Here is a 21617-nt window from a genome sequence, read left to right as displayed (position 1 = left end):
CTTTGTGTTGTTTTTAATGCTGTAAATTTTTTGTGTCTTTTTTGGACCACAAAAGGACGTGCACGTGCTTTTCCATACAATGGCAGTGTATGGCGATCAGCATCAAGCTTTTAAAAAAAGCCACAAAAGTATCACAGAGTGGTCCCATGCGACATGTGCCATAGATTCCAAGTGTTTGGGGGGGTATATGATAGGGTTTGGTGAGAAATAAACTGAAATTTAACGTATTATTTAATGAATATCCTGACCTTGGCATGGTCTGTGTGCACGACTGCACATTTATGAGATTATTAGCACAGCAGTTGACTCCAACTTGCACAGGAAAAGCACACAAGTTGTGAAAAATCAAGATTAATAAAAATTTCCTTTTGTGGTCCAACATATAATATATAATATAATAAGTAAGTAAAGTTCCTGTGGCTCAGTGGTAGAGCATTACGTTAGCAGTACAAAGGTCGTGGGTTCAATTCCCAGGGAACACACATACTGATAAAAAATGTGTAGCCTGAATGCACTGTAAGTCGCTTTGGATAAAAGCGTCTGCTAAATGCATTAATTTAAATGATTGTAATTTTCATTTTTGGGTGAACTACCCCTTTAAGCGGTAAAGCAGTAATATTGTGAAACTTTATAAAATACAAAATTAACTTTTTATTTTCAAATGTAATTTATTCCTGTGATGCTAAAGCTGAATTTTCAGCAGCCATTACTCCAGTCTTCAGTGTCACATGGTCCTCCATAAATCATTCTAATATGCTGATTTGGTGCTCAAGAAACATTTCTTATTATTGTTAAAAACAGTTGTGCTGCTTAATATTTTTATGGAAACATACTTTTTTCAGCATTCTTTTAAGAAAAGAATAACATTTATTATTTTAAAAGGAAATCTTTTGTAACAAATGGCTATTACTGTCACTTTTGATCAAATTAATGCGTTCTTGCTGAATAAATTTATTAAAAAATTTTTAAAAACAAACCTTACTGACCCCAGACCTTTGAACGGTATTGTGTGTATAAATAAGTAGTTGACACAATGTGTCTGTTGACATGTTTTTTTTTTAATCATCGTTATTAAAATTTGAATTAATTTATAAGGAAAGCATTTATTATATGCAAATCATGTATCTGGCCTCCATTTCTTTTAAGGTTTTCACCATTATAACACTTTTTATCTTCACTTGTTAATTCTAAATGGTTCTGGTGTAATTGTTATTCCAAAAGACCAAAATATTCCCTTTAGGAAATGTTTAGGATATGGATACATAATGTATATATGCTATTTATGTGACCTTTTTAAAGGTTTGAATGTACTGTGTAACTTATACTCTTACTGGAGTGTGGGTTTGTCAAGCAAAAGATGAAGACTGATGTTGCTGTCATCTTTCCTGTATGTGAGCAGCTGTGGGATCTGCTGTATAAGCTGCGTTTTGTGCTGACCTACATTGCACCTTGGCAGATCACATGGGGTTCTGCTTTCCACGCCTTCGCTCAGCCATTCGCCGTTCCCCGTATCCTTTTCCACCGTTACTCTCACACAGACCTGAATGCTGATCTCATAACTTTGCCAGTTCTTCTTAATTTGTGCTCAATGGGAATGCTGCCATTTTCTATAGAACATTTGTACAATTGATTTTGCTCTGGGCCACATGTTCCTCCTTAGCTCCTTTAGGCAGTTTTCACTCTTGGTTCAGTTGCTTTTTGTCAGTCTTTATAAATTTATAAATATATATTTTTCTCCACATTCAGCATGTTTAAAGGGTCTTGCCCTACATTTGTTTTTCATAAATGCCCCTTAACTCTAGTTTTGCGCTCAGACTCAGCCATGCTGTTTGTGCAAGCTGTGTTTTCAGCTCTATTTTCCACTCCTCTCAACCCTGTGCTGGGCAGCGCTGTTTTCGTTACTTCATACACCCGGCCTGTGAAGTTCTGGGAGCGAGACTACAAGTAAGCCTTCAGAAATCTCCAGCAGTTAGCTGAAAATGTTTGAAGACGTAACTTGAACCTTTAAATACCATTTTGTCCTTCAGCACCAAACGAGTGGATCACTCCAACACACGTCTGGCCACACAGCTGGACCGCAACCCTGGTACGTAATATTGTATTGGAGTAATACAGACCTTTCATCTATCTGCTGTCCTCTTAATCTATTCTCTAATTCTCCCCTTTATTTAACGCTTGGATAGGTGCTGATGATAACAACTTGAACTCTATCTTCTACGAGCATTTGACGCGCTCTTTGCAGCACTCGCTGTGTGGGGACCTTCTGCTGGGCCGCTGGGGAAACTACAGCACCGGAGACTGCTTCATCCTGGCCTCCGACTACCTCAATGCTCTCGTACACATCATTGAGATCGGCAACGGCCTCATCACTTTCCAGCTCAGAGGCTTGGAGTTCAGAGGTGAGCCAACAGGAGAGGGATTGGAACAAAATTCACCACTATTTTCCCTAAACACTGGAATACACTACATGACTTTTAAAACACTAGCCCCTGGTTTCACAGACAAGGTTTAAGCCTAGTCCCAGACTATAATGCATGTCTGGGTTGTTTTACCTGAAAGAAACTTAGAAGAAACATCTTAAAATATGTCCGTACCATTGTTTTGTCTCAAGATGCACACGAGTAATGTTATTTTTCTAAGGCACATTTATAAAAGACACTTAAATGGCCTAATTGAACTATGGCCTAATCCTGGCGTAACCTAAGCCCTGTCTGTGAAACCAGGCTTAGGTGTCATAAACTTGCCAACTTTGTAAATGGTTAGAGAGAAAAACACTAAATGACTTAGGGTCACACACTATCTGACCTTTAAGTCATTCTGAACACAACAAACTTGCACAGAAATGTGCTTTGTTGCTAGGAGGCACATGACAAATGATAATGTGTTCTGAAATCGGCTCAAAATATCAGACGTTTGATATCCTCCGAAAGTCATGCAGTGTATTTCAGCCTTAAGACGTCTAAAAGCATGATTTACACTGTATCTAAAATTTTATATTTCAGTGACCAATCTTTTTTTTTTTTCATAAATTTTTTCAGAATTTTTTTTTTTGTGACAAGAAAAAACTTTTTAAATAATAATTTGGCAGTGGAGTTGAATAATATGAATAGTTTTGGTGCATAAAATGCTTTCAGATACTTAATATATTCATGTTTAGCTGCAACTCATTTGGCTTGAACAATTTTTTTCCATTCTTCTTCTTTTTTTTTTTTCCTTGAATGACCGTGTGTTTTCAGGAACATATTGCCAGCAGAGGGAGGTGGAGGCGATCACTGAAGGGGTGGAGGAAGATGAAGGCTGTTGCTGCTGTGAGCCAGGTCATCTCCCCCACATGCTCTCCTTCAACGCGGCCTTTGGTCAGCGCTGGTTGGCTTGGGAGGTGGCCGCCACCAAATACGTCCTGGAGGGCTACAGCATTAGCGACAACAATGCAGCTTCCATGCTTCAAGTATTCGACCTGCGCAAAATTCTCATCACATATTATGTCAAGGTCAGCTCCTCTCAGACGAGCGACTCAAATAAAACCTCCACTGTCTTGAGATGCAGAGCAATGATCCAAGTTTCTTCTCCACAGAGTATCATCTACTATGTGACCCGCTCTCCCAAACTGGAGGAGTGGTTGGCCAATGAGACAGTGCAGGAAGCGTTGCGGCCTTGCCTCAGCCCTTCCTACGTGGATAGTGACCCCACCTTCAACCTGAACATAGATGAAGACTACGACCACCGTGCTTCCGGCATCACTCCGTCTTCCTTCTGTCTAGTGTACCTGGAGTGGATTAAATACTGCAACAGCCGCAGACAAACGGTATTTTAAAGATGGCCTTGTCTCACTTATTTAATGCTTTGCTGTTGACTGTTGCTGACTTGTGATTTGTGACTTGACTTGATTTGATGATTTGACTGACAAACACATTCGGGAATCAAAAATGTAACTCACTGTGTATTTTGGGCCCGAGCGCCAATGGTGCTTTATTATTATTCTTCAAAGTGAATCGCATTTTTAAGGGCCTAACAGTACATTCACACGGGGCATTGGCGTCAACGCTTGACTGAGGGCGTGTCTGAAACTTGGCGCTGACGCGATAGTCATAGTGACAACAGCCAATTACATTGGACTGTAATTGGCTAGCGCCTGAGCTAGGCTATTTGCATAAGGTGATCTGATTGGCTGATGCCTCTGTTGGCGCTTGAAAAGTTGCGAAATTTTCAACTTCTGCTGCGAGCAATGCCAGTGACGTGACGCCCGACGGTCCCACAATTCAGTTCGGCAACGCATGACGTCACCCATTCAAAGTAGAGTGTCACCCATTCAAAGTGAGAAGTGTTAACACTGACGCCCTGTGTGAATGTACCGTAAACCTGATCAAACTCAGGAAACTTTGCACTCTCAGAACTGGCAAAAATTTACATCTGATATGGGTTTCAGAATTGGCAGCCTGACAAATTTCAATCTTTCACCATTAAACAGGAAGTTGCTATAACTCAGTATTCCAATACGTGGCCTAATGGTTAGAGAGTCTTACTTGTAACCCAAAGATAGCATGTTCGAGTCTCAGTACCGGCAGGGATTGTAGGTGGGGGGAGTGAATGTACAGCGCTCTCTTCCACCGTCAATACCACGACTGAGGTGAGACCCTTGAGGAAGGCACCGAACCCCCAACTGCTCTCCGGGTGTCTCAGCAAAAATGGGCAGTTATAATCATAGCACCACCTGCTGGCAACAGGAAATTACTTGTTTTCCACCAACTTAAACATGCAATGTCCGATCTGCCCCAAACTTCACGTTTGATAAGCATTCTGGCCTGAAGACGTCTACATACCAATATTCAGTTATAGTCATAGCACCACCAACTGGCAGCAGGAAGTTTGGCACATATAAATGACTTTGGCATACTGTGTTCAATCTTACCACTTTAAATGCATATTGCCCAGCGTTCACTGTCGGGTGTCTCAGCAAAAATGGGCAGTTATAATCATAGCACCACCTGCTGGCAACAGGAAATTACTTGTTTTCCACCAACTTAAACATGCAATGTCCGATCTGCCCCAAACTTCACGTTTGATAAGCGTTCTGGCCTGAAGACGTCTACATACCAATATTCAGTTATAGTCATAGCACCACCTGTTGGCAACAGGATATGTCATGCTTTACACTAACTCATACATACTGTGTTCAATCTGCACCAAACTTCATATGTTTGATAAACGTCCTGGTCTGAAGACGTCTACATACCAATATTCAGTTATAGTCATAGCACCACCAACTGGCAGCAGGAAGTTTGGCACATATAAATGACTTTGGCATACTCCTCCTATATTTACCACTTTAAATGCATATTGCCCAGCGTTCACTGTTTTCCTAAGGCCACTGGGTGGAGGTGGCTCCAGGTGCGAGGGCCCTTTCAACGCTGCTTGCAACTTTAATTTAGTTTTGTCTTCTGTTACAGCCAGTTGAGAGTGAGAAGGATTCCCCTCTGGTCACACTGTGTTTTGGGTTGTGTATTCTGGGCCGTCGAGCTCTGGGCACTGCCTCACACAGCATGTCAGCCAGGTAAGGGTTTAAACCATTTACAGCATTTTTTATTCTTATGTTATTTAAATAAGTTACAATTATGTTACAATTCACACATGCAACAATTTTTTTTGCATGCAAGACATGCAAGAATAGTGTTTCTACTGCTGCATGCCCAAATTTTATGCGGTAAATACAGGATGTGTATGTACAGGACTCAATACTAAGGATCTTTTCTACTGGCCTGGTCGGGCCAGTGGTTCAAAATTTTACTTGCCCTGCCAACATTTTCACTAACCCTGCCACAAAAAAATAGTTGCTGTTATAATTTTTTTGACCAATGTTATCTTTTATTCAAATAAATAAGCTTATATAACACCAAAAATTTAAATACCAATTAAATTTTACAATTCTCGATTCCAATTTCAATACCACAGCAAAAACTACTAGCCTAAGAAATATAAAGCTCAAACATTATTAAAGACAAGCGAACAATCAGTAAATAAAAATAAATGAACAAATTACAAGCAATAGCACAATTAAATATATAGAACAAAGATACAAATTAAAAGATATGTTTGTAGGTGTTCAGGTACAGAAATTGATTGAATTAGCAAGGCTTAGAAACATGACGACGCAGCAGTGGCCCGATTGGGCCAGTGACAAATCCTTCAACTGTCCCGAGCGCCTTTCACGCTGGCCCCAGGCCATTGAGCAGTCCTTATTGTCGAGCCCTGATGTATTGTACAAACTTGAATATGTTGGAAACTTTGTACACATATTGTTCTCATCAACCTAAAAAGCTTTCACTCTGATATTATTAGCTCCACCCCTCAATAAGTCAGCTGTTTTGCATTTAATGTGACCTTTTTTTTTGTGTGGAAAATTAGTTTCTGATTTTTTTAGATACTCCTCCAAGGGGATTTGTGTGATTTTCTCCAAACTTGGTTGAACATTATGCCAAGACAAAGGATGCAAAATTTTGAACATATTTTTGATATTTTGAATGGTGTTGCTATCTCAAGAGACTAAAAAAAATAGGGAAAAAGGAAGTGTCTTTTATCTTCTATTTGATACTAATCAGAGAGTGCACCTAGGTGTTGTATGTTTTGTCATGGGGGGCTGATCACATGGATGTGGCTGTTGTGGCTGACAGTCATAGCGCCACTAGCTGGCAGCAGGATGTGTGACACAACAGATGTTAAAATAGTCTTTTTATATATCAGTTTAAACACGTGGTGGTGTAGTGCTTGGGTCATCGCTGTTTGTATCTATTTTTTATTTTCCATATTTCTGCACCTTTTCACTGCTAGCTGCTGCATAATCACTGCTTGTTTGCATGAAATTAAGCTTTTTTCAGCCTTTTGCATTGCTGGACATGGCTACTTTATAACACTGCAGCTCATGAATTGCCATGAATTGCATAACTCTCATTGGCTTCCAGTCACTTGCTGCAAATCACTGTGTGAATGCCACTATATAAACCGTTTTTATTGGCAATAGGTCATAAACATTCATTTAAACTTGATTTTCTTGCATTGTGGTTTTGTTTTTTTATTAGTTATTTTGTTGTAGATGTAAATTCTCTAATGCACTAATTCTCTTTCTTATACGGTCAGCTTGGAGCCTTTTCTCTACGGCCTTCATGCCCTGTTCAAGGGCGACTTTCGTATCACCTCTCCTAGAGACGAGTGGGTTTTTGCAGACATGGACTTGCTGAACAGGGTGGTGGCTCCAGGTGTACGGATGTCCCTCAAACTGCACCAGGTACAGCTTAGGCATTCATCCATCCCTACTGACATCACACTTTAATTAGGTTTCTAGGGTAACACAGTGATATTTTCATAGCTTGCACTAAAATAAACTTTTGGTGTGGTACAGTAAACTTCATGCTGTATAAAGTAAAAGTAGTCTGATGATGATGCAATTATGGAATGGGTCTCTGGATTACTAGATTCTCAATAGCCAGTTTTTTTGTCTCTTGTTTACTCCATAGGATCACTTCACGTCTCCTGATGAGTATGAGGACCCAGTGGTGCTGTACGATGCCATCACTGCTAATGAAGAGAAGATGCTCATCTCTCATGAGGGTGATCCTGTCTGGCGCAGCGCTATTCTGGCTAACATGCTTTCTCTGCTTGCTCTCCGCCATGTTATGGATGACGGCAGTGACGAGTACAAGATCATCATGCTGAACAAACGCTTCCTTAGCTTCAGAGTCATCAAGGTGCTTTGCTGCAGAAACCTGTTTACTGGCATGTACAATAGATCTTATTGTGGCATTGCCATAACTAATCTCTCTCTGTTGCTTCTTTCAGGTGAACCGGGAGTGTGTGCGCGGGCTGTGGGCCGGACAGCAGCAGGAGCTGGTCTTCCTGCGGAACCGGAACCCTGAACGCGGTAGCATCCAGAATGCCAAGCAAGCCCTGAGGAACATGATTAACTCATCCTGTGACCAGCCCATCGGATACCCCATCTATGTCTCCCCACTCACCACCTCCTTCGCGGGAGCCCATGTCCAGCTACGTTCAGTTTGGGGAGGCCCCATCAGCCCCCACAACATTTACACCTGGTTCATCAGCAGCTGGGACAGGTCGGGGATCACAAGCATGCATTATGCCGTTACAGCACATTTTAGGTGTCCGGAGTTTTTTATTTATATGCTCTCTGTTCTCTTCAGGCTTCAGAAGGGATGTGGTGCCGGATGTAACAGTGGAGGGAATATTGAGGATTCAGACTGTGGTGGCGGCTCTACCTCCATCAGTAACAACCCTGCAGCTCATCCTCCCCAGAACACAGCGTCCAGCATCCCTCAGCCTCATCCCACTACTGTACAGCCCTTGATGGGTAAGACACATGCTTCTCTTGTACTGTTAATGTATCATCATCCACCTCCGATCAATAAAGCAATGATGTGTGCAGGCTGTTAGTTCCACTCTTCCCTTCCTTTCTCAAGGGACTGACAACCCCGTTGGACCTTCCTGGCCGCTGCATCCCCAACCCCTCCCACTTGCCCTGCTCAGCCAATCAGAAGGCAGGATGGATGCAGGGCTGGTTAGCTCCTTGCACCGAACCTCTTCCATCCATGGGCTTTTAGGGCAACACCTGTCCAGCTCCCAGCTGTCTTTCAGTAGTTCAGTGGCCCTGCCTCCTGCGGACCGCTTCTGCCCCAGTAGCCTGCAGGACAACCCCAGTCACAGGGCATCTCAGAGGGGCCTAAGTCTGGACCAGGGCCGCGGGCTGCCCTATGAGGCCCTGTACAGCAAATGGTGTCTGCCAGGGAGGAAAGGATTTAACGGACCTGCTGTAATGGAAGGGGATGGCTCAGCATCACAGAGCATACGCACACAGGTTAGGACGCATGCTTACATCACAGTTTTTCCCCTAGATCTATTAATACATAAGATATCCTAAATACACCTCTTCTAAGATGGGCATGTTTTAATTTCTGAATTAAACTTATTTTTTGAGCAGCATACAGTTAAAAATGTCAGGGTGTCTGGATATCATAAAGAAAAAATCTTCAATCAATACTTTGATACTTTTTTTCAGCAGGGACACATTAAATTAATCAAAATTGACACTGAAGATATATAATGTTACAAAAAAATATATTTTAAATAAATGCTGTTCTTTGGACTTTCTATTCATCAAAGAATCCTAATCAAAGAAATGTCTTTTGGACAGCAAATCAGCATATCAGAATGATTTCTGAAGGATCTTGTGACACTGAAGACTGGAGTAATGATGCTGAAAATTCAGCTTTGCTGTCACAGAAATAACTACATTTTACAATATATTGAAATGGCAAGCCAAAAATAGTTTATTCTAGGGCTGTGCGATTAATCGAAATAGTCATAAAATCGCGGTTTGAGGATTTTTCCGCGCCCCCGACCTCCCGCTGTATGCTATCCACACTGAAGAGAATGCAGCGCGCCTAAATGGAGCACCAGAACAGACCGGGCGGACATACAAACGTAACGCCAGGTTCACACACTCCGGCTGTGGTGGGTATTTTTTCAGCACCCATGTTAACGGATCAGAGCGTTCACACTGCACGCGATTGCGGTCCAGCAGTGCGCTCCAGGAGCGGTGCGTCTGCAGCAGTCATGCTGCGATCGTTTCCGCACGGAATCTATTTCTGCTGTGCTGCACGTGCTGAATTAAAGTGACAGCGCATTATTCGTGGTAAAAATTTGCATAGATTGACATGGAAATTTAGTCATTACACCATAAATGCATATGATTAAAGTCTACTGTTTCACAGTCAACACATGGCTTTTTGACTAGATTTAAAACAAGGAAAAGTGCACTTTTAGATAAACAAGGCAATAATAGATGGCACTCGTGGTGGTAGTTAAACAAAGTTATATTTATTGAGTTTAAAGTGAATATGTCTATGAAAGATTGTATTACTGTACTGTATAAAAGAGAATCACAATGCTGAAAAAGCATTTTCAGAAATAACGTTTGGAATCAAAATAATGGATAAATGTTGTGTTTGTGGTAAACAGCCACGGATCAGGAGCGGACTGCAAACGCGTCCGGTGCGAAAGCAAAATGAGTCTGTGCTGCTTCTGCACCACATACACATACTGTATACGCACTGCAGACGGAGTACGTGTGAACTTGGCACAACAAATCTAGTTCAACATCTGAAGCAATGCCACAAAGAGCTCTATGACCAATGCACGGCAAAAAAAAATCCCTGGACACAAGATTTTTTATTTTTTTGCCATATGTCTATTCTAGAGACATTTTGTTACACCTTTACTTAGTAATTATTTTGCCTTATGTCTGTTCTAGAGACCCGTTACAGCTTTTTGATAAAGCTCTAATTGGTTTTCTTTTGGAAATATGTTTCAAATTCACACTGAATGCATTAATGACTGTAAAGCATGTCTGTGTGTTTCAAATCGAAATCGCATCGGAATTTATCAAAGAAATCGTGATAGGTTTTTTTTTGTTGTCCATATCGCACAGCCCTAGTTTTACTGTATTTTTGATCAATAAATGCAGCTTTGGTGAGCATGAGAGACTTCATAAACATTTTAAAATCTAAATAACCCCCAAAGCTTTGTCTTGTAGTGTGTATATATTAATATTAATAACCTATTTATTTATTTTCTTTCCGTTTTCCTAGCCTTCGCAGCCTCCCCTCCCTGTCCTGCCCTCTGACGTCAGCCCAACACTGGATCTAATGGGAGCAGTCATACCCTCTGAGACCACACCCCTTACATTATCAGACCCGCCCAGTGCACGGGAGGAGTCTACAGAATTGCCTTTACTTGAGCACCTCCGCTGAGCCTGCACAGCACGACCAGTACAGCTGGGATCAGATGGTCCATGGTCATCCTCGCTGACCTTATCAATCTTTTTTATAATTAAAGTATCTTCAGTCAGTTTTGCGTATATTAGGATGTTTCTTGCAAGTATCCTTAATAAACACATCACCAGATAAAGAAGCACACTAGAAGAGTGCTGTGTTAAGTAATGAACTCTGGACTGAGCTCTCCTAAGCTTCTTTAGCTACTGTTTTGGCCTCCAGGCCCATAAGCCAAAAAAAGTGGCCAGTCAGTGCAATCGTAAGGGATTTTCTTCTTTTTTTCCTTCTTGCATAAGGAGGGTCAGGTCATTAAATCAAAGTAAACCTGTGACCTGTACCACCAGCAGTAACAAAAAGGGAACACTCTTCTCTGTAGCAGTCTTAAACCTACTCAAGCTTTTGTTTTTACCCCCACACATCCAGTCCACTTGCTAAACATCCACAAACACTGCACATCAGCTGTATTGTGCAGGATTTTCTCCCTTTGATCAAAGCCCAGAGCTTGCCGCCACATAAGCCACTGTCCTTTCAAGACCAAAGGACTCAAATGTGATTCCCCCTCACTGAGCCGTCGTTTAGTAGCTCACACATTCCAGCTAAGACATTCAGTCATGTCGGCAGCCCATCAGACGTGCTTATGCTCTTAAATGACAACCATGACCATTTTTCAGCGAGCTTCAGGGAAAAGACTTGAATATACACTCACATGCACACTTCCCTCAGCACCTGGTGCGCCCTTCATAGTTTACAGCTGGCTCAGGTGAGGATGGTGGGGCCTGAGATTTGTAGGACAGTTGGGACAAAGTAGTCGTCATCAAACCGGTGGTCTGTCTGTTTTGTTTTTTTTCTTTCCTTTTCATTAGACCTTTTTTTCCCCCCCACAGGAAATCAGATTACCTTCTAAATTCCTAAACTGCTCCCTACGGAATGGGCTCTGATGGTGACGAGGGCTTCCTGGCCTCCCATCAGGCTTTTTCCTGCTGCTGCAAGTGCCTGCAGTTTGTCTCCCTCTACTGCAATACTACTGCTACTGCACCACCCCCTCTACTACTAATAGAACTAACCAAACTACTGCTTTGACTTCTAAACTCCAGCGTTTTAGTTGGAAGAATTTGGTGGGGAAAAACAATTAAGATGTACCGATTCTAAAGACAAAGATTTATTTGATTCCTGACGGAGTGGCTGTTTTTTGTTGATTATGCTGATACTAGCTGGACATGAGTGAACTGTAACCTTTGCTCCCATTCTTGAATCCACCTGATTGTGACTAGCTCATTCCCTATCTGTGTGTAATACAACTGGAAAGTTAGATGTCAATATTCTGATGTTAAATATCTGCTGTTGGGCAAACGAAGCTCAGACCGCCTGCTGTGGAAAGCAGGGCACTTACTGCCTCTACAACAACAAAACATATCAAATGCTCACAGACTTGACACCACTGACATCAGCCTGGAATAGCTGCGACGTGTCAATGTAAAGGAGCTTGAAATATCCCATGAGCTGTTTAAAGTGGTTTTGAGATTCAGAAAGCCGTTCAGCGCTTCTTCACCATACAATTTCCTAGCTTAAAATGATTGACGTGGCTGAGCTGTGCTCTGAAAAAGGCTTTGTGTCGAACGATATGGTTTGAGAGTCAGCATGCGTGGGCCGCCATGGGAAAATGGTGCCTTACCATTTGACTTGACAGACAGTCTTCAGGTGGAAGAGAAGGATTTTTGCTGGAATCTTTACACTGGTTCCACGGAGTAATGCAAAATAATGCGCTTTTCTGCCGAGAGGCCCTATTTTATTAATTTTACAAAGCTTATGCATTCAATATGGGCGATTCTTGCTCGATCAACATCACGTTTTGATGTGATTTGAGCCTCTAGCTTCATTTAGTGCCAGTAGAGGCAGTTCACACCGAATTGATCGTGCTCACGTATTCATATTCTCACTTAAACCACCAATTGTTAGTAGGTTCAGAGTCTCTCCGCCTATCACAGACCATATCACAAGTTGTTTGAACACTAAACATGAAGTCTCTCTGCAGATCATGCAGCCTAGTCTGTTTCCGATCACCACCATGCATTCTCTAGGCCATCTCACGTCTCTCATGTAGTCTGCCAAGCAAACCTGGCTCGTTTACAGCCTCTTGCGATGGACTTCAGTAGCTATCGAGCGTTTGGTTCCAAGGCCGATCGACCTCTTTCTCTCTTTCCATCAGGACCATTTCTCTCATCTTTAGGGTGACTTTTCCAAAGCAACAGGGAGTACTTCTCTTACTGGGAGAAAGCACAAGTTACTGGATAGTGTCAGTGATTTAAAAGGGATCTGATCAATCTCTGCCATATATGTACAGCATGTTTTGTATATAAATATATTTAAAATATATATATATATATAAATCTATTTTATTATTATTGTATTTCTGGTTATTTTTCAATGGAGGACACTACTTTGAGTCTTAGGGGAGTCACGCTTCGGTGTATCTGTGCTTGCGGAGGGGTCTGACTCTCTCTCGACATAGAATCATGAAGTCTGGGGAATGAATCAGTTAATACTGCTTTTGCACAACTATTGTAAAATAGTGCACCATCCTGTATTTTTTTTTTCTTTTTTAATTTTAGTTACATGGGGGATTGTTTTATTTAAAAACTGTTATTCAATATTCAAAGTTATGTACAGTTTTTTTTTTATGTGATTTTTCTTTTCCCCCTCCTATTTAAATTAAAGCTTTTTTGTGTCATTGTTTGCAATTCAGTCATTTTGTGAATCCATTGGTCTTTTCCCCCCTCAGTGTTGTCATGTCAAGATGTATTTAGAGGGTGGTAAATTCAATTCACAAACTACATGGGCATAACAAGTCAAATCGATATTGATTTGGATCAGTAGCATTACAAGTGACTAATTTTCCCAGTTATCTATTTGATTAATTTAGTCAAAAATTGTAGCAATTTAATAAATTGCCTATATAGCTTCACAATACAAGTAGTCTGGAAAGAGTCAAACATATTGTGTAAAGTATAGCAGAAGGATCTGGACTAAATCTCGGTCTCTCCAGTTTTTATGAATATTTTAAATTCGCTTTTATTTTTATAATTTCACTTTTTATTTGAATTCTAATTAAAGTTTTAGTAAATGTATGTGCTTTGTCATTTTTATTTAGTTTGTTTTTATTTATTTTTTTATTTTAGTAATTGTCGAACTTAAACTTATTTTATTTAGTTTCGTGTCAAAGACAACATTTTTTCATCTTTTATCTATATTTCATCAAGTGAATCGTAATGAATTTATTTCATTTAAATTTCATTCAAATATATTTTATTTTAGTTCAGCTTTATTTCAATTAACGAAAATGATTTTAATAGTTTTAGTTTGTTAAAAGCAACACGGTTTTTTTTCTGTAAGGAGACTTAAGAACAATTGGTCAACGTTGGAATAACAACAATTGTCTGTATGGTTTATATTTATACAGGTTACTTCGTGTCGCCAGTAGTTGGCGATAAGCGACTGCCTTTCTGAACGAGTCATTGATTCATTAATTCAACCGATTCGCTCAAGCCACTTAATCATTCGTGAACCCTCCAGCTCCAGTGCCGCGGTGTTCTGCTGTCTTCGTTTGGACAAATTTTCCTTGGAGCGAAAACAGACTGTTTTAACTCGCAACATTGTGTTTAAAATGTAAGTTACACAATTGACTAAACTTATCGTTATTGAACAGTTATATAAAAGCCAAATCACACTTGCAGTCGTGTTGTTGGTTTGATTAGTTCGACCTCGTGCGTCGTGTTTTGAATCTTAGCCGTGCGACGGCACTCTTGCTTGTGTGATATTGCTTAGTTGGCTGTGAAAGAACGGTTAGTATAGCTTAATATGATAGAGTATATGATATATGATACCCAAAACAGCGAGGCTGAGCTCTCCTATGCCTGGGTCTCCTGTCTCAGGTGGGCTGCTGACTCCAGCGTCGAAGGGCTTTGGTCATACACGATCACTTGCACAACGACAGAGATAGCAGTCCTTACAGATCTTACTCCGAGCAGCTAGCGCGTAGTTCATTTCGACGGGAAGGACAATGAAGGTTGTAGTTGTTTAACAAGGTACAGTTGACTAGGGTGACCATATTTTAGTTTTCCAAAAAGAGGGAGGTGGGGTTCGTGGGCGGGGTTTCACCTAAAAGTATTTTTTTGTGTTTGTTTGCTTGTTTTGTTTTTATAATAAATCAAATCAAAACAAGTAGATTGAATAGGGAATGTTAGTGGGTCATTTTTAAATGTCAGTAGAACAGAAAAAGAATAGATAGTGCTTGTGTTAGAAGGTCATTATTTATAATAAATAAAAAGAAAATAAGTAGAAAGAAAGAACAGAGAATGTTAGTCTTAAAGGCTCCTTTTTTCTTTTTAAATAAAACAAGTAGTTACAATAGAACTAGAATAGAGAGTGCTAGAGTTAGAGGGTCAAATTAAGATGAAAAATATATGTTTTCAGCCGTTTCTTGAAAATGATTAAGGACTCATCTGCTTGGATTGAGTTGGGCAGGTCATTCCATTCCGGGGGGAACATTACATGTAAAAGTCCATGAAAGTTTTATCATAGGTAGAATGCAAAATGTTTCAATAAGCATTGCAGTCAAATGTAATTTATGCAATATTTCAAACCTTTAAGCCACTTGGGAAAATCAACCCATGGCAACAGTTTAAAAGTAGCCCAATTCTGTGGGGGGGAAAACGCGGACTTGGCAACCCTGCATCAAAGAAGAGCTGCAGGAGGCAGATTTGACTGATCTCAGAGAATAAGAGATGACTGACAAGACCATGCTGGCGTATTTGCTGCTCAACAGATCCTGAGCTCATTGACAAATATCTGATCTTGTAAGATGTGCTCCCTTTACACAGAGTGCGTGTTATATATTAATATTAATAACCCATTTATTTATTTTCTTTCTGTTTTCCTAGCCTTCGCAGCCTCCCCTCACAAACTAATCTGTGTTAAATTTAATTTAATTAAGCACAAACTAATCTGGGCTGATATTGCTTAGTTGGCTGTGAAAGAACGGTTAGTATAGCTTAATATGATAGAGTATATGATATATGATACCCAAAACAGCGAGGCTGAGCTCTCCTATGCCTGGGTCTCCTGTCTCAGGTGGGCTGCTGACTCCAGCGTCGAAGGGCTTTGGTCATACACGATCACTTGCACAACGACAGAGATAGCAGTCCTTACAGATCTTACTCCGAGCAGCTAGCGCGTAGTTCATTTCGACGGGAAGGACAATGAAGGTTGTAGTTGTTTAACAAGGTACAGTTGACTAGGGTGACCATATTTTAGTTTTCCAAAAAGAGGGAGGTGGGGTTCGTGGGCGGGGTTTCACCTAAAAGTATTTTTTTGTGTTTGTTTGCTTGTTTTGTTTTTATAATAAATCAAATCAAAACAAGTAGATTGAATAGGGAATGTTAGTGGGTCATTTTTAAATGTCAGTAGAACAGAAAAAGAATAGATAGTGCTTGTGTTAGAAGGTCATTATTTATAATAAATAAAAAGAAAATAAGTAGAAAGAAAGAACAGAGAATGTTAGTCTTAAAGGCTCCTTTTTTCTTTTTAAATAAAACAAGTAGTTACAATAGAACTAGAATAGAGAGTGCTAGAGTTAGAGGGTCAAATTAAGATGAAAAATATATGTTTTCAGCCGTTTCTTGAAAATGATTAAGGACTCATCTGCTTGGATTGAGTTGGGCAGGTCATTCCATTCCGGGGGGAACATTACATGTAAAAGTCCATGAAAGTTTTATCATAGGTAGAATGCAAAATGTTTCAATAAGCATTGCAGTCAAATGTAATTTATGCAATATTTCAAACCTTTAAGCCACTTGGGAAAATCAACCCATGGCAACAGTTTAAAAGTAGCCCAATTCTGTGGGGGGGAAAACGCGGACTTGGCAACCCTGCATCAAAGAAGAGCTGCAGGAGGCAGATTTGACTGATCTCAGAGAATAAGAGATGACTGACAAGACCATGCTGGCGTATTTGCTGCTCAACAGATCCTGAGCTCATTGACAAATATCTGATCTTGTAAGATGTGCTCCCTTTACACAGAGTGCGTGTTATATATTAATATTAATAACCCATTTATTTATTTTCTTTCTGTTTTCCTAGCCTTCGCAGCCTCCCCTCACAAACTAATCTGTGTTAAATTTAATTTAATTAAGCACAAACTAATCTGGGCCACACTTTAGCTGTTGATATGGGCCAGATCCGCGCCAAAGGAAATTTGCTGACTGGGGGCCTTAAGAAAACAGCCGAACCCCGGACATTTTGGGCGATTAAGGGTGTACTCACACTAGGCACGGTTGCCTTGAACCGAGCGCGATTATACCCCCTCCCCACCCCCCGCTGGCCTGCACTCACACTTGTATGGGAAGCCAAACAACCCAAATGCGCGAACATTACTCTTCTTCTTCTTCATGTTTTATGGCGGGTGGCATTCAACGTTACGGTGCATTACCGCCACCTACTATGCGATCATTACTCTCCGCAGAAGTTCATGTTTTTTTCCTGCACATAACATAATGAAGAGTTATTACATTTCTTTTGCTTATTAGCCTTCATATTACTACATGTAAACAGTAGTGTTAGCTACTCTGAAGCACGTATAGCCTATATTTAGTAGTCACGTTCACAGCAGAAACTTCCATTATCCTCATAGAATTCAAATATTTAATGGTTTCGTTCATCAAGGCATATTTAAGTAAATTTTTCATTTAAGGATATTTGTTTAACTGTAGCATATGATTATGCTTGAAAAAAAGAGAGTAAAATGTACTGATACTTTTCTGTCAGGACATACATTTTCCCTTATGGAAATATGGAAATTAACAATGGTTTTACTATAGTAAAAGTGCAGTAACCATGGATTGATTGTCTTTTCTTTTTTTAACCCACAGTTTAACTACAAATGTATGGTTAAAAGGTTGGTGTAATAAAATCATGGTTAATTTTAATGTGTTTTCCGATAAACCTAAAACACAATGCAGTGCAAAATTCAAAATACATCATATTGAATTTACATACACTGTCCATAATTTTTAAAGAGTTTTTTAAATTAATTAATTTGTTTATTTAATTTGGAGTGTAGAGAAAAGCCTTACAACCCGTATCCATTATATAAAATTGCAATGTTAAAGTTCTGGGTGTGCTCCTCAAGAGGACTATGGTATTGTACATTTATTAAAGTCTTATATGTTTTATATTTGCAGTTTTTCAAAGTACAACTGTTTACATGTAGTAGAAAGGTAAGCAAAAGAAATGTAATAACTTAATACTGATCTTCATTATGTTATGTGCAGGAAAAAAACACGAACTATGATCGCATAGTAGGTGGCGGTAATGCACCGTAACGTTGGATGCCACCCGCCATAAAACATGAAGAAGAAGAAGAGTAATGTTCGCGCTGCGCTGTTGTAACTGATCAGCGCCGCGCTGTCAGTTCGGTGGCGCTAGTAAACACGTCCTCTCTGCGCTGTCGAGTCGGTCGCGCAGCTCGGTCCATTGAGCCGCGCCGATGACAGGTCAGCGCGGCGCGAACACTTTAATACCGTGCTGTTTCGTCCCACATTTGGGTTGTTTGGCTTCCCATACACTTGCACTAAATTTTCCGGGCCGGAGCACGCTTACGTCATGTATGAGATAGCAGAAAAAAACACTTTTGCTAATATTCTGTCGAATAATTAATAATAATTAATTAATAATTTATGCATCAGAAAAATATTACGGAGGCAGCTGAGGTTAATGAAATAATTTGCAGCTTTACTCGCAAAACTATATTTCCTGTTCATCAATAAGGTAAGAACCAGAGCCATTATAAACCTAAATATACTTGATTGAATTAAATTAATTGAACAGTGTAGTGTAGTAGTAGTAATAGAATATGTTTGCGGTCGTAATGATGACAGTAGCGCACACAAAATAGTATCTGTTCCGCACTCACACTGCATGCGTACCGCGCCCTAGCCCACCTCTTCCAACCGGCCAGTGCCGACTAAACGAACCGCGCCCGAGTGCGGCACATAGCGCTCACACTAGTCAAACGAACCCGGGCAGTCAAACGCTCGGGCACGGTTCAAAACGCCTAGTGTGAGTACACCCTAAGAAATCCCGGCCGGACACATTTTTTAGGTCCAAAAAGAGGACATGTCCGGGGGAAAAAGAGGACGTATGGTCACCATACAGTTGACAAAACATCTTTCCAAAAAACTTTGGAAATGTGATTTAGGACTTTATAAAGTGCATGCCATTGTGAAGGATAAAACCTAAAGGGGCATCTGAATCAGATCTCTGACTTAACTTGTGAAGCAGTATTTGGACAGTGGTCAAGGACCCTGGCCAATTCGTTATGACTTTTTTTTTTAAATGCTGTTTAACATTTAAAATGCATGTGGGATATTTTATGGAGCGAATGTTCCAGTAGCCTTGCTTCCAGCTGAACCCTTGGTCAGTGCCCTGACTAGTGAAACTAGGGAGCTGAGATGCATCCTAACCCTGAGCACATTTTTAAAAATATCTTCTGTGCCTCTTAAAAAGTCTTAAAGGGGTCATATGATGCGATTTCAAGTTTTCCTTTCTCTTTGGAGTGTTACAAGCTGATTGTGCATAGATAAGATCCCTGAAGTTGAAAAGACTAAAGTCTCAAAACCAAAGAGATATTCTTTATCAAAGTTAAGACTGTCACGCCCCCCTAAAACGGCTCATTCTAACACGCCCCCACATATCTACCTCACTATGTGGAAATATTTGCATAATGCCGCCCAAATGTTCATGCAAAGAAAGAAGGCGTGGTTTCAGTAACCGCAGTTAGTGTTGAAGCAGCGATGTCAGGGAGACGCTGTGCGTTTCCGTGCGAAAGCAAAATAACTTTATTTGGCCTTCCGGAAGTAGATGCATTTAGGAATCTTTAAGATTACTTACAACAGAACAGCAATGCATTTTATGGACGACCGTTTCGTGAACCTAGGAGAGGACACATACCAGCTTCATCACTGTGTCGGTCACGCGACTCTGTTCCTTTTTCGGGCTCTGTCTTTACATTTATTTTGAAAGATGAAGCTTGGGATTATGGTAAGGGACGTTACATTTGCTGTATGTGTGTGTTACTGCTCCGGGTGTGTGTTCACGGTTTGTGTGTGTTCACTGCTGTGTGTGTGCACTTTGGATGGGTAAATGCAGAGCACTAATTCCGAGTATGGGTCACCATACTTGGCCACATGTCACGTCACTTTGTCACACATTTCCGACAAGTGCTTGCGGTGTTTGGCCAATCACAATGCACTGTGTCAGCTGGCCAATCAGAGCAGACTGCTTGTCGGAAGGAGGGACTTTGTAGAAAACTAAGTGTTTGAGAGAGGCGGGGCATAGAGGACCTACAATAATGTACAGTATTTGAAAAATAATTTTTTGAACATTAAAGGATGTCAACATATTCTGTTATACCAAATACACAAAATAATGATCTTTTAAAAAAGCATCATATGACCCCTTTAATTCAATGCCTTAAAATGGTCTTAAATCAGAAATGAAAGTCTTGCATACATTGGGAAAAAAACATCCTTAAATCAAAAGTTTTGAAAAATGTAACACAATTAAATTAGTTTATTCTTAAAACGAACAAATATCTGTCAGTGGGGTATATGAAAACTTCTCTTTTAATTAAGTAGTTTTTCTGAGCCTGACAGATATTTGTTGTCGTTTTAATCGTTAACTTCATTTTGATTAGTTTCACAGAAAGACTTATGTCAATTTGCTTATCAAGTAACTTTATCTTGCATTAAGAATGTTTAGACTGGAAACCAAGAAAAAAAAACGGAAGAATTTTTTTTGCGGAGTGATCAAAGTACAGAAGTTATTTTCATGTTCTAGTGGTCAGGAGCAGAGGAATTGAAGCATTGAGGTTTGTGTGTGTGTGTGTGTGTAAAATGAATTAAAAAGTAATGGAGATTAGTTGGAAGTTTTGAAGTGTTGCTTATACAACTCAATGTGTGCTTCTCCCTAGACATTTACATTGAGAACATGTTGTTGTTCCCTTCAATTTGTTCCTCAAATATTCTTTACCTTAAAAAGTCTTAAATTTACCTTAATAAAACCAGCAGTTTTTTGCAGAAAAAAAGAAATTCAGACACATTTGAAACACTCAAGCAGGATCATTTAATGCACGTTTGCACTTGATTTATGGCCATTTTTCTTATTTTAAACAATTGGCAATGACACCTCACTTGCAGGCCCATTTATTCCACAGTCCTGGTGTGTAGCTCTCGAGCCCTCTCCTTCCATCTCAATGGCTGTCTCATTACTCTAATGATGAGTCCCACCCCCACTACCCTGCCACACCCAGGTTTTTGTGTGTGTGGGAAGGCACTGTGACTCTAAAGCCTTAATTATAGCCTTGGCAAGGACACATACACCAACAGAGAGAACAATGGAGTTAATTTCTTCTTTAAAAAAAAAAAAAAACGGACCCAAATTACAAATATTTCAATTATTGTAACATTGCACTTAAAACACCTATTACAAAAAGATCTGATGATCATGGTGATCTTTGTTGCACACTGGTTTTATGATGCCTCATTTAAACATTTCACATCTAATGGACTGATCTCTAAAGGTTTTGTAAAATGAACAACATTGGGTTATGGTATGTTACAATATGTAAACCGTGGTTTTGAAATGTGCAAAACTGAAATTCTGCAAATTATCAAGCCGAAGTTCTGTACAGTTGTGTAAATGTTATTCTGCCCAAGTGACTGTTCC

The 21617-nt window shown here is 40.1% G+C and overlaps 1 protein-coding gene across 1 annotated transcript in view; it reads left to right on the top strand.

Annotated features, from left to right (window-relative positions):
* The window catches only part of LOC107572117 (pecanex-like protein 3), a 46905-nt gene that overhangs the window by 15129 nt on the left and 10159 nt on the right, over positions 1-21617 (top strand). The window contains exons 28-40 of the mRNA XM_016258532.1: positions 1400-1508; positions 1815-1944; positions 2028-2086; positions 2184-2399; positions 3237-3490; positions 3575-3805; positions 5448-5551; positions 7132-7279; positions 7509-7739; positions 7831-8105; positions 8193-8359; positions 8469-8863; positions 10656-13562. Of these exons, the coding sequence (XP_016114018.1) occupies positions 1400-1508; positions 1815-1944; positions 2028-2086; positions 2184-2399; positions 3237-3490; positions 3575-3805; positions 5448-5551; positions 7132-7279; positions 7509-7739; positions 7831-8105; positions 8193-8359; positions 8469-8863; positions 10656-10817 (2481 nt within the window). The 3' untranslated portion in view covers positions 10818-13562. The remainder of the gene's footprint in view (positions 1-1399; positions 1509-1814; positions 1945-2027; positions 2087-2183; positions 2400-3236; positions 3491-3574; positions 3806-5447; positions 5552-7131; positions 7280-7508; positions 7740-7830; positions 8106-8192; positions 8360-8468; positions 8864-10655; positions 13563-21617) is intronic.

Source organism: Sinocyclocheilus grahami, unplaced genomic scaffold (assembly GCF_001515645.1).
Source record: "Sinocyclocheilus grahami isolate Dianchi unplaced genomic scaffold, SAMN03320097.WGS_v1.1 scaffold1702.1, whole genome shotgun sequence".
Lineage (NCBI taxonomy): Eukaryota > Metazoa > Chordata > Actinopteri > Cypriniformes > Cyprinidae > Sinocyclocheilus > Sinocyclocheilus grahami.
Note: the sequence above shows the minus strand (reverse complement) of the source record. Positions and strands in the feature narration are given on the sequence as shown.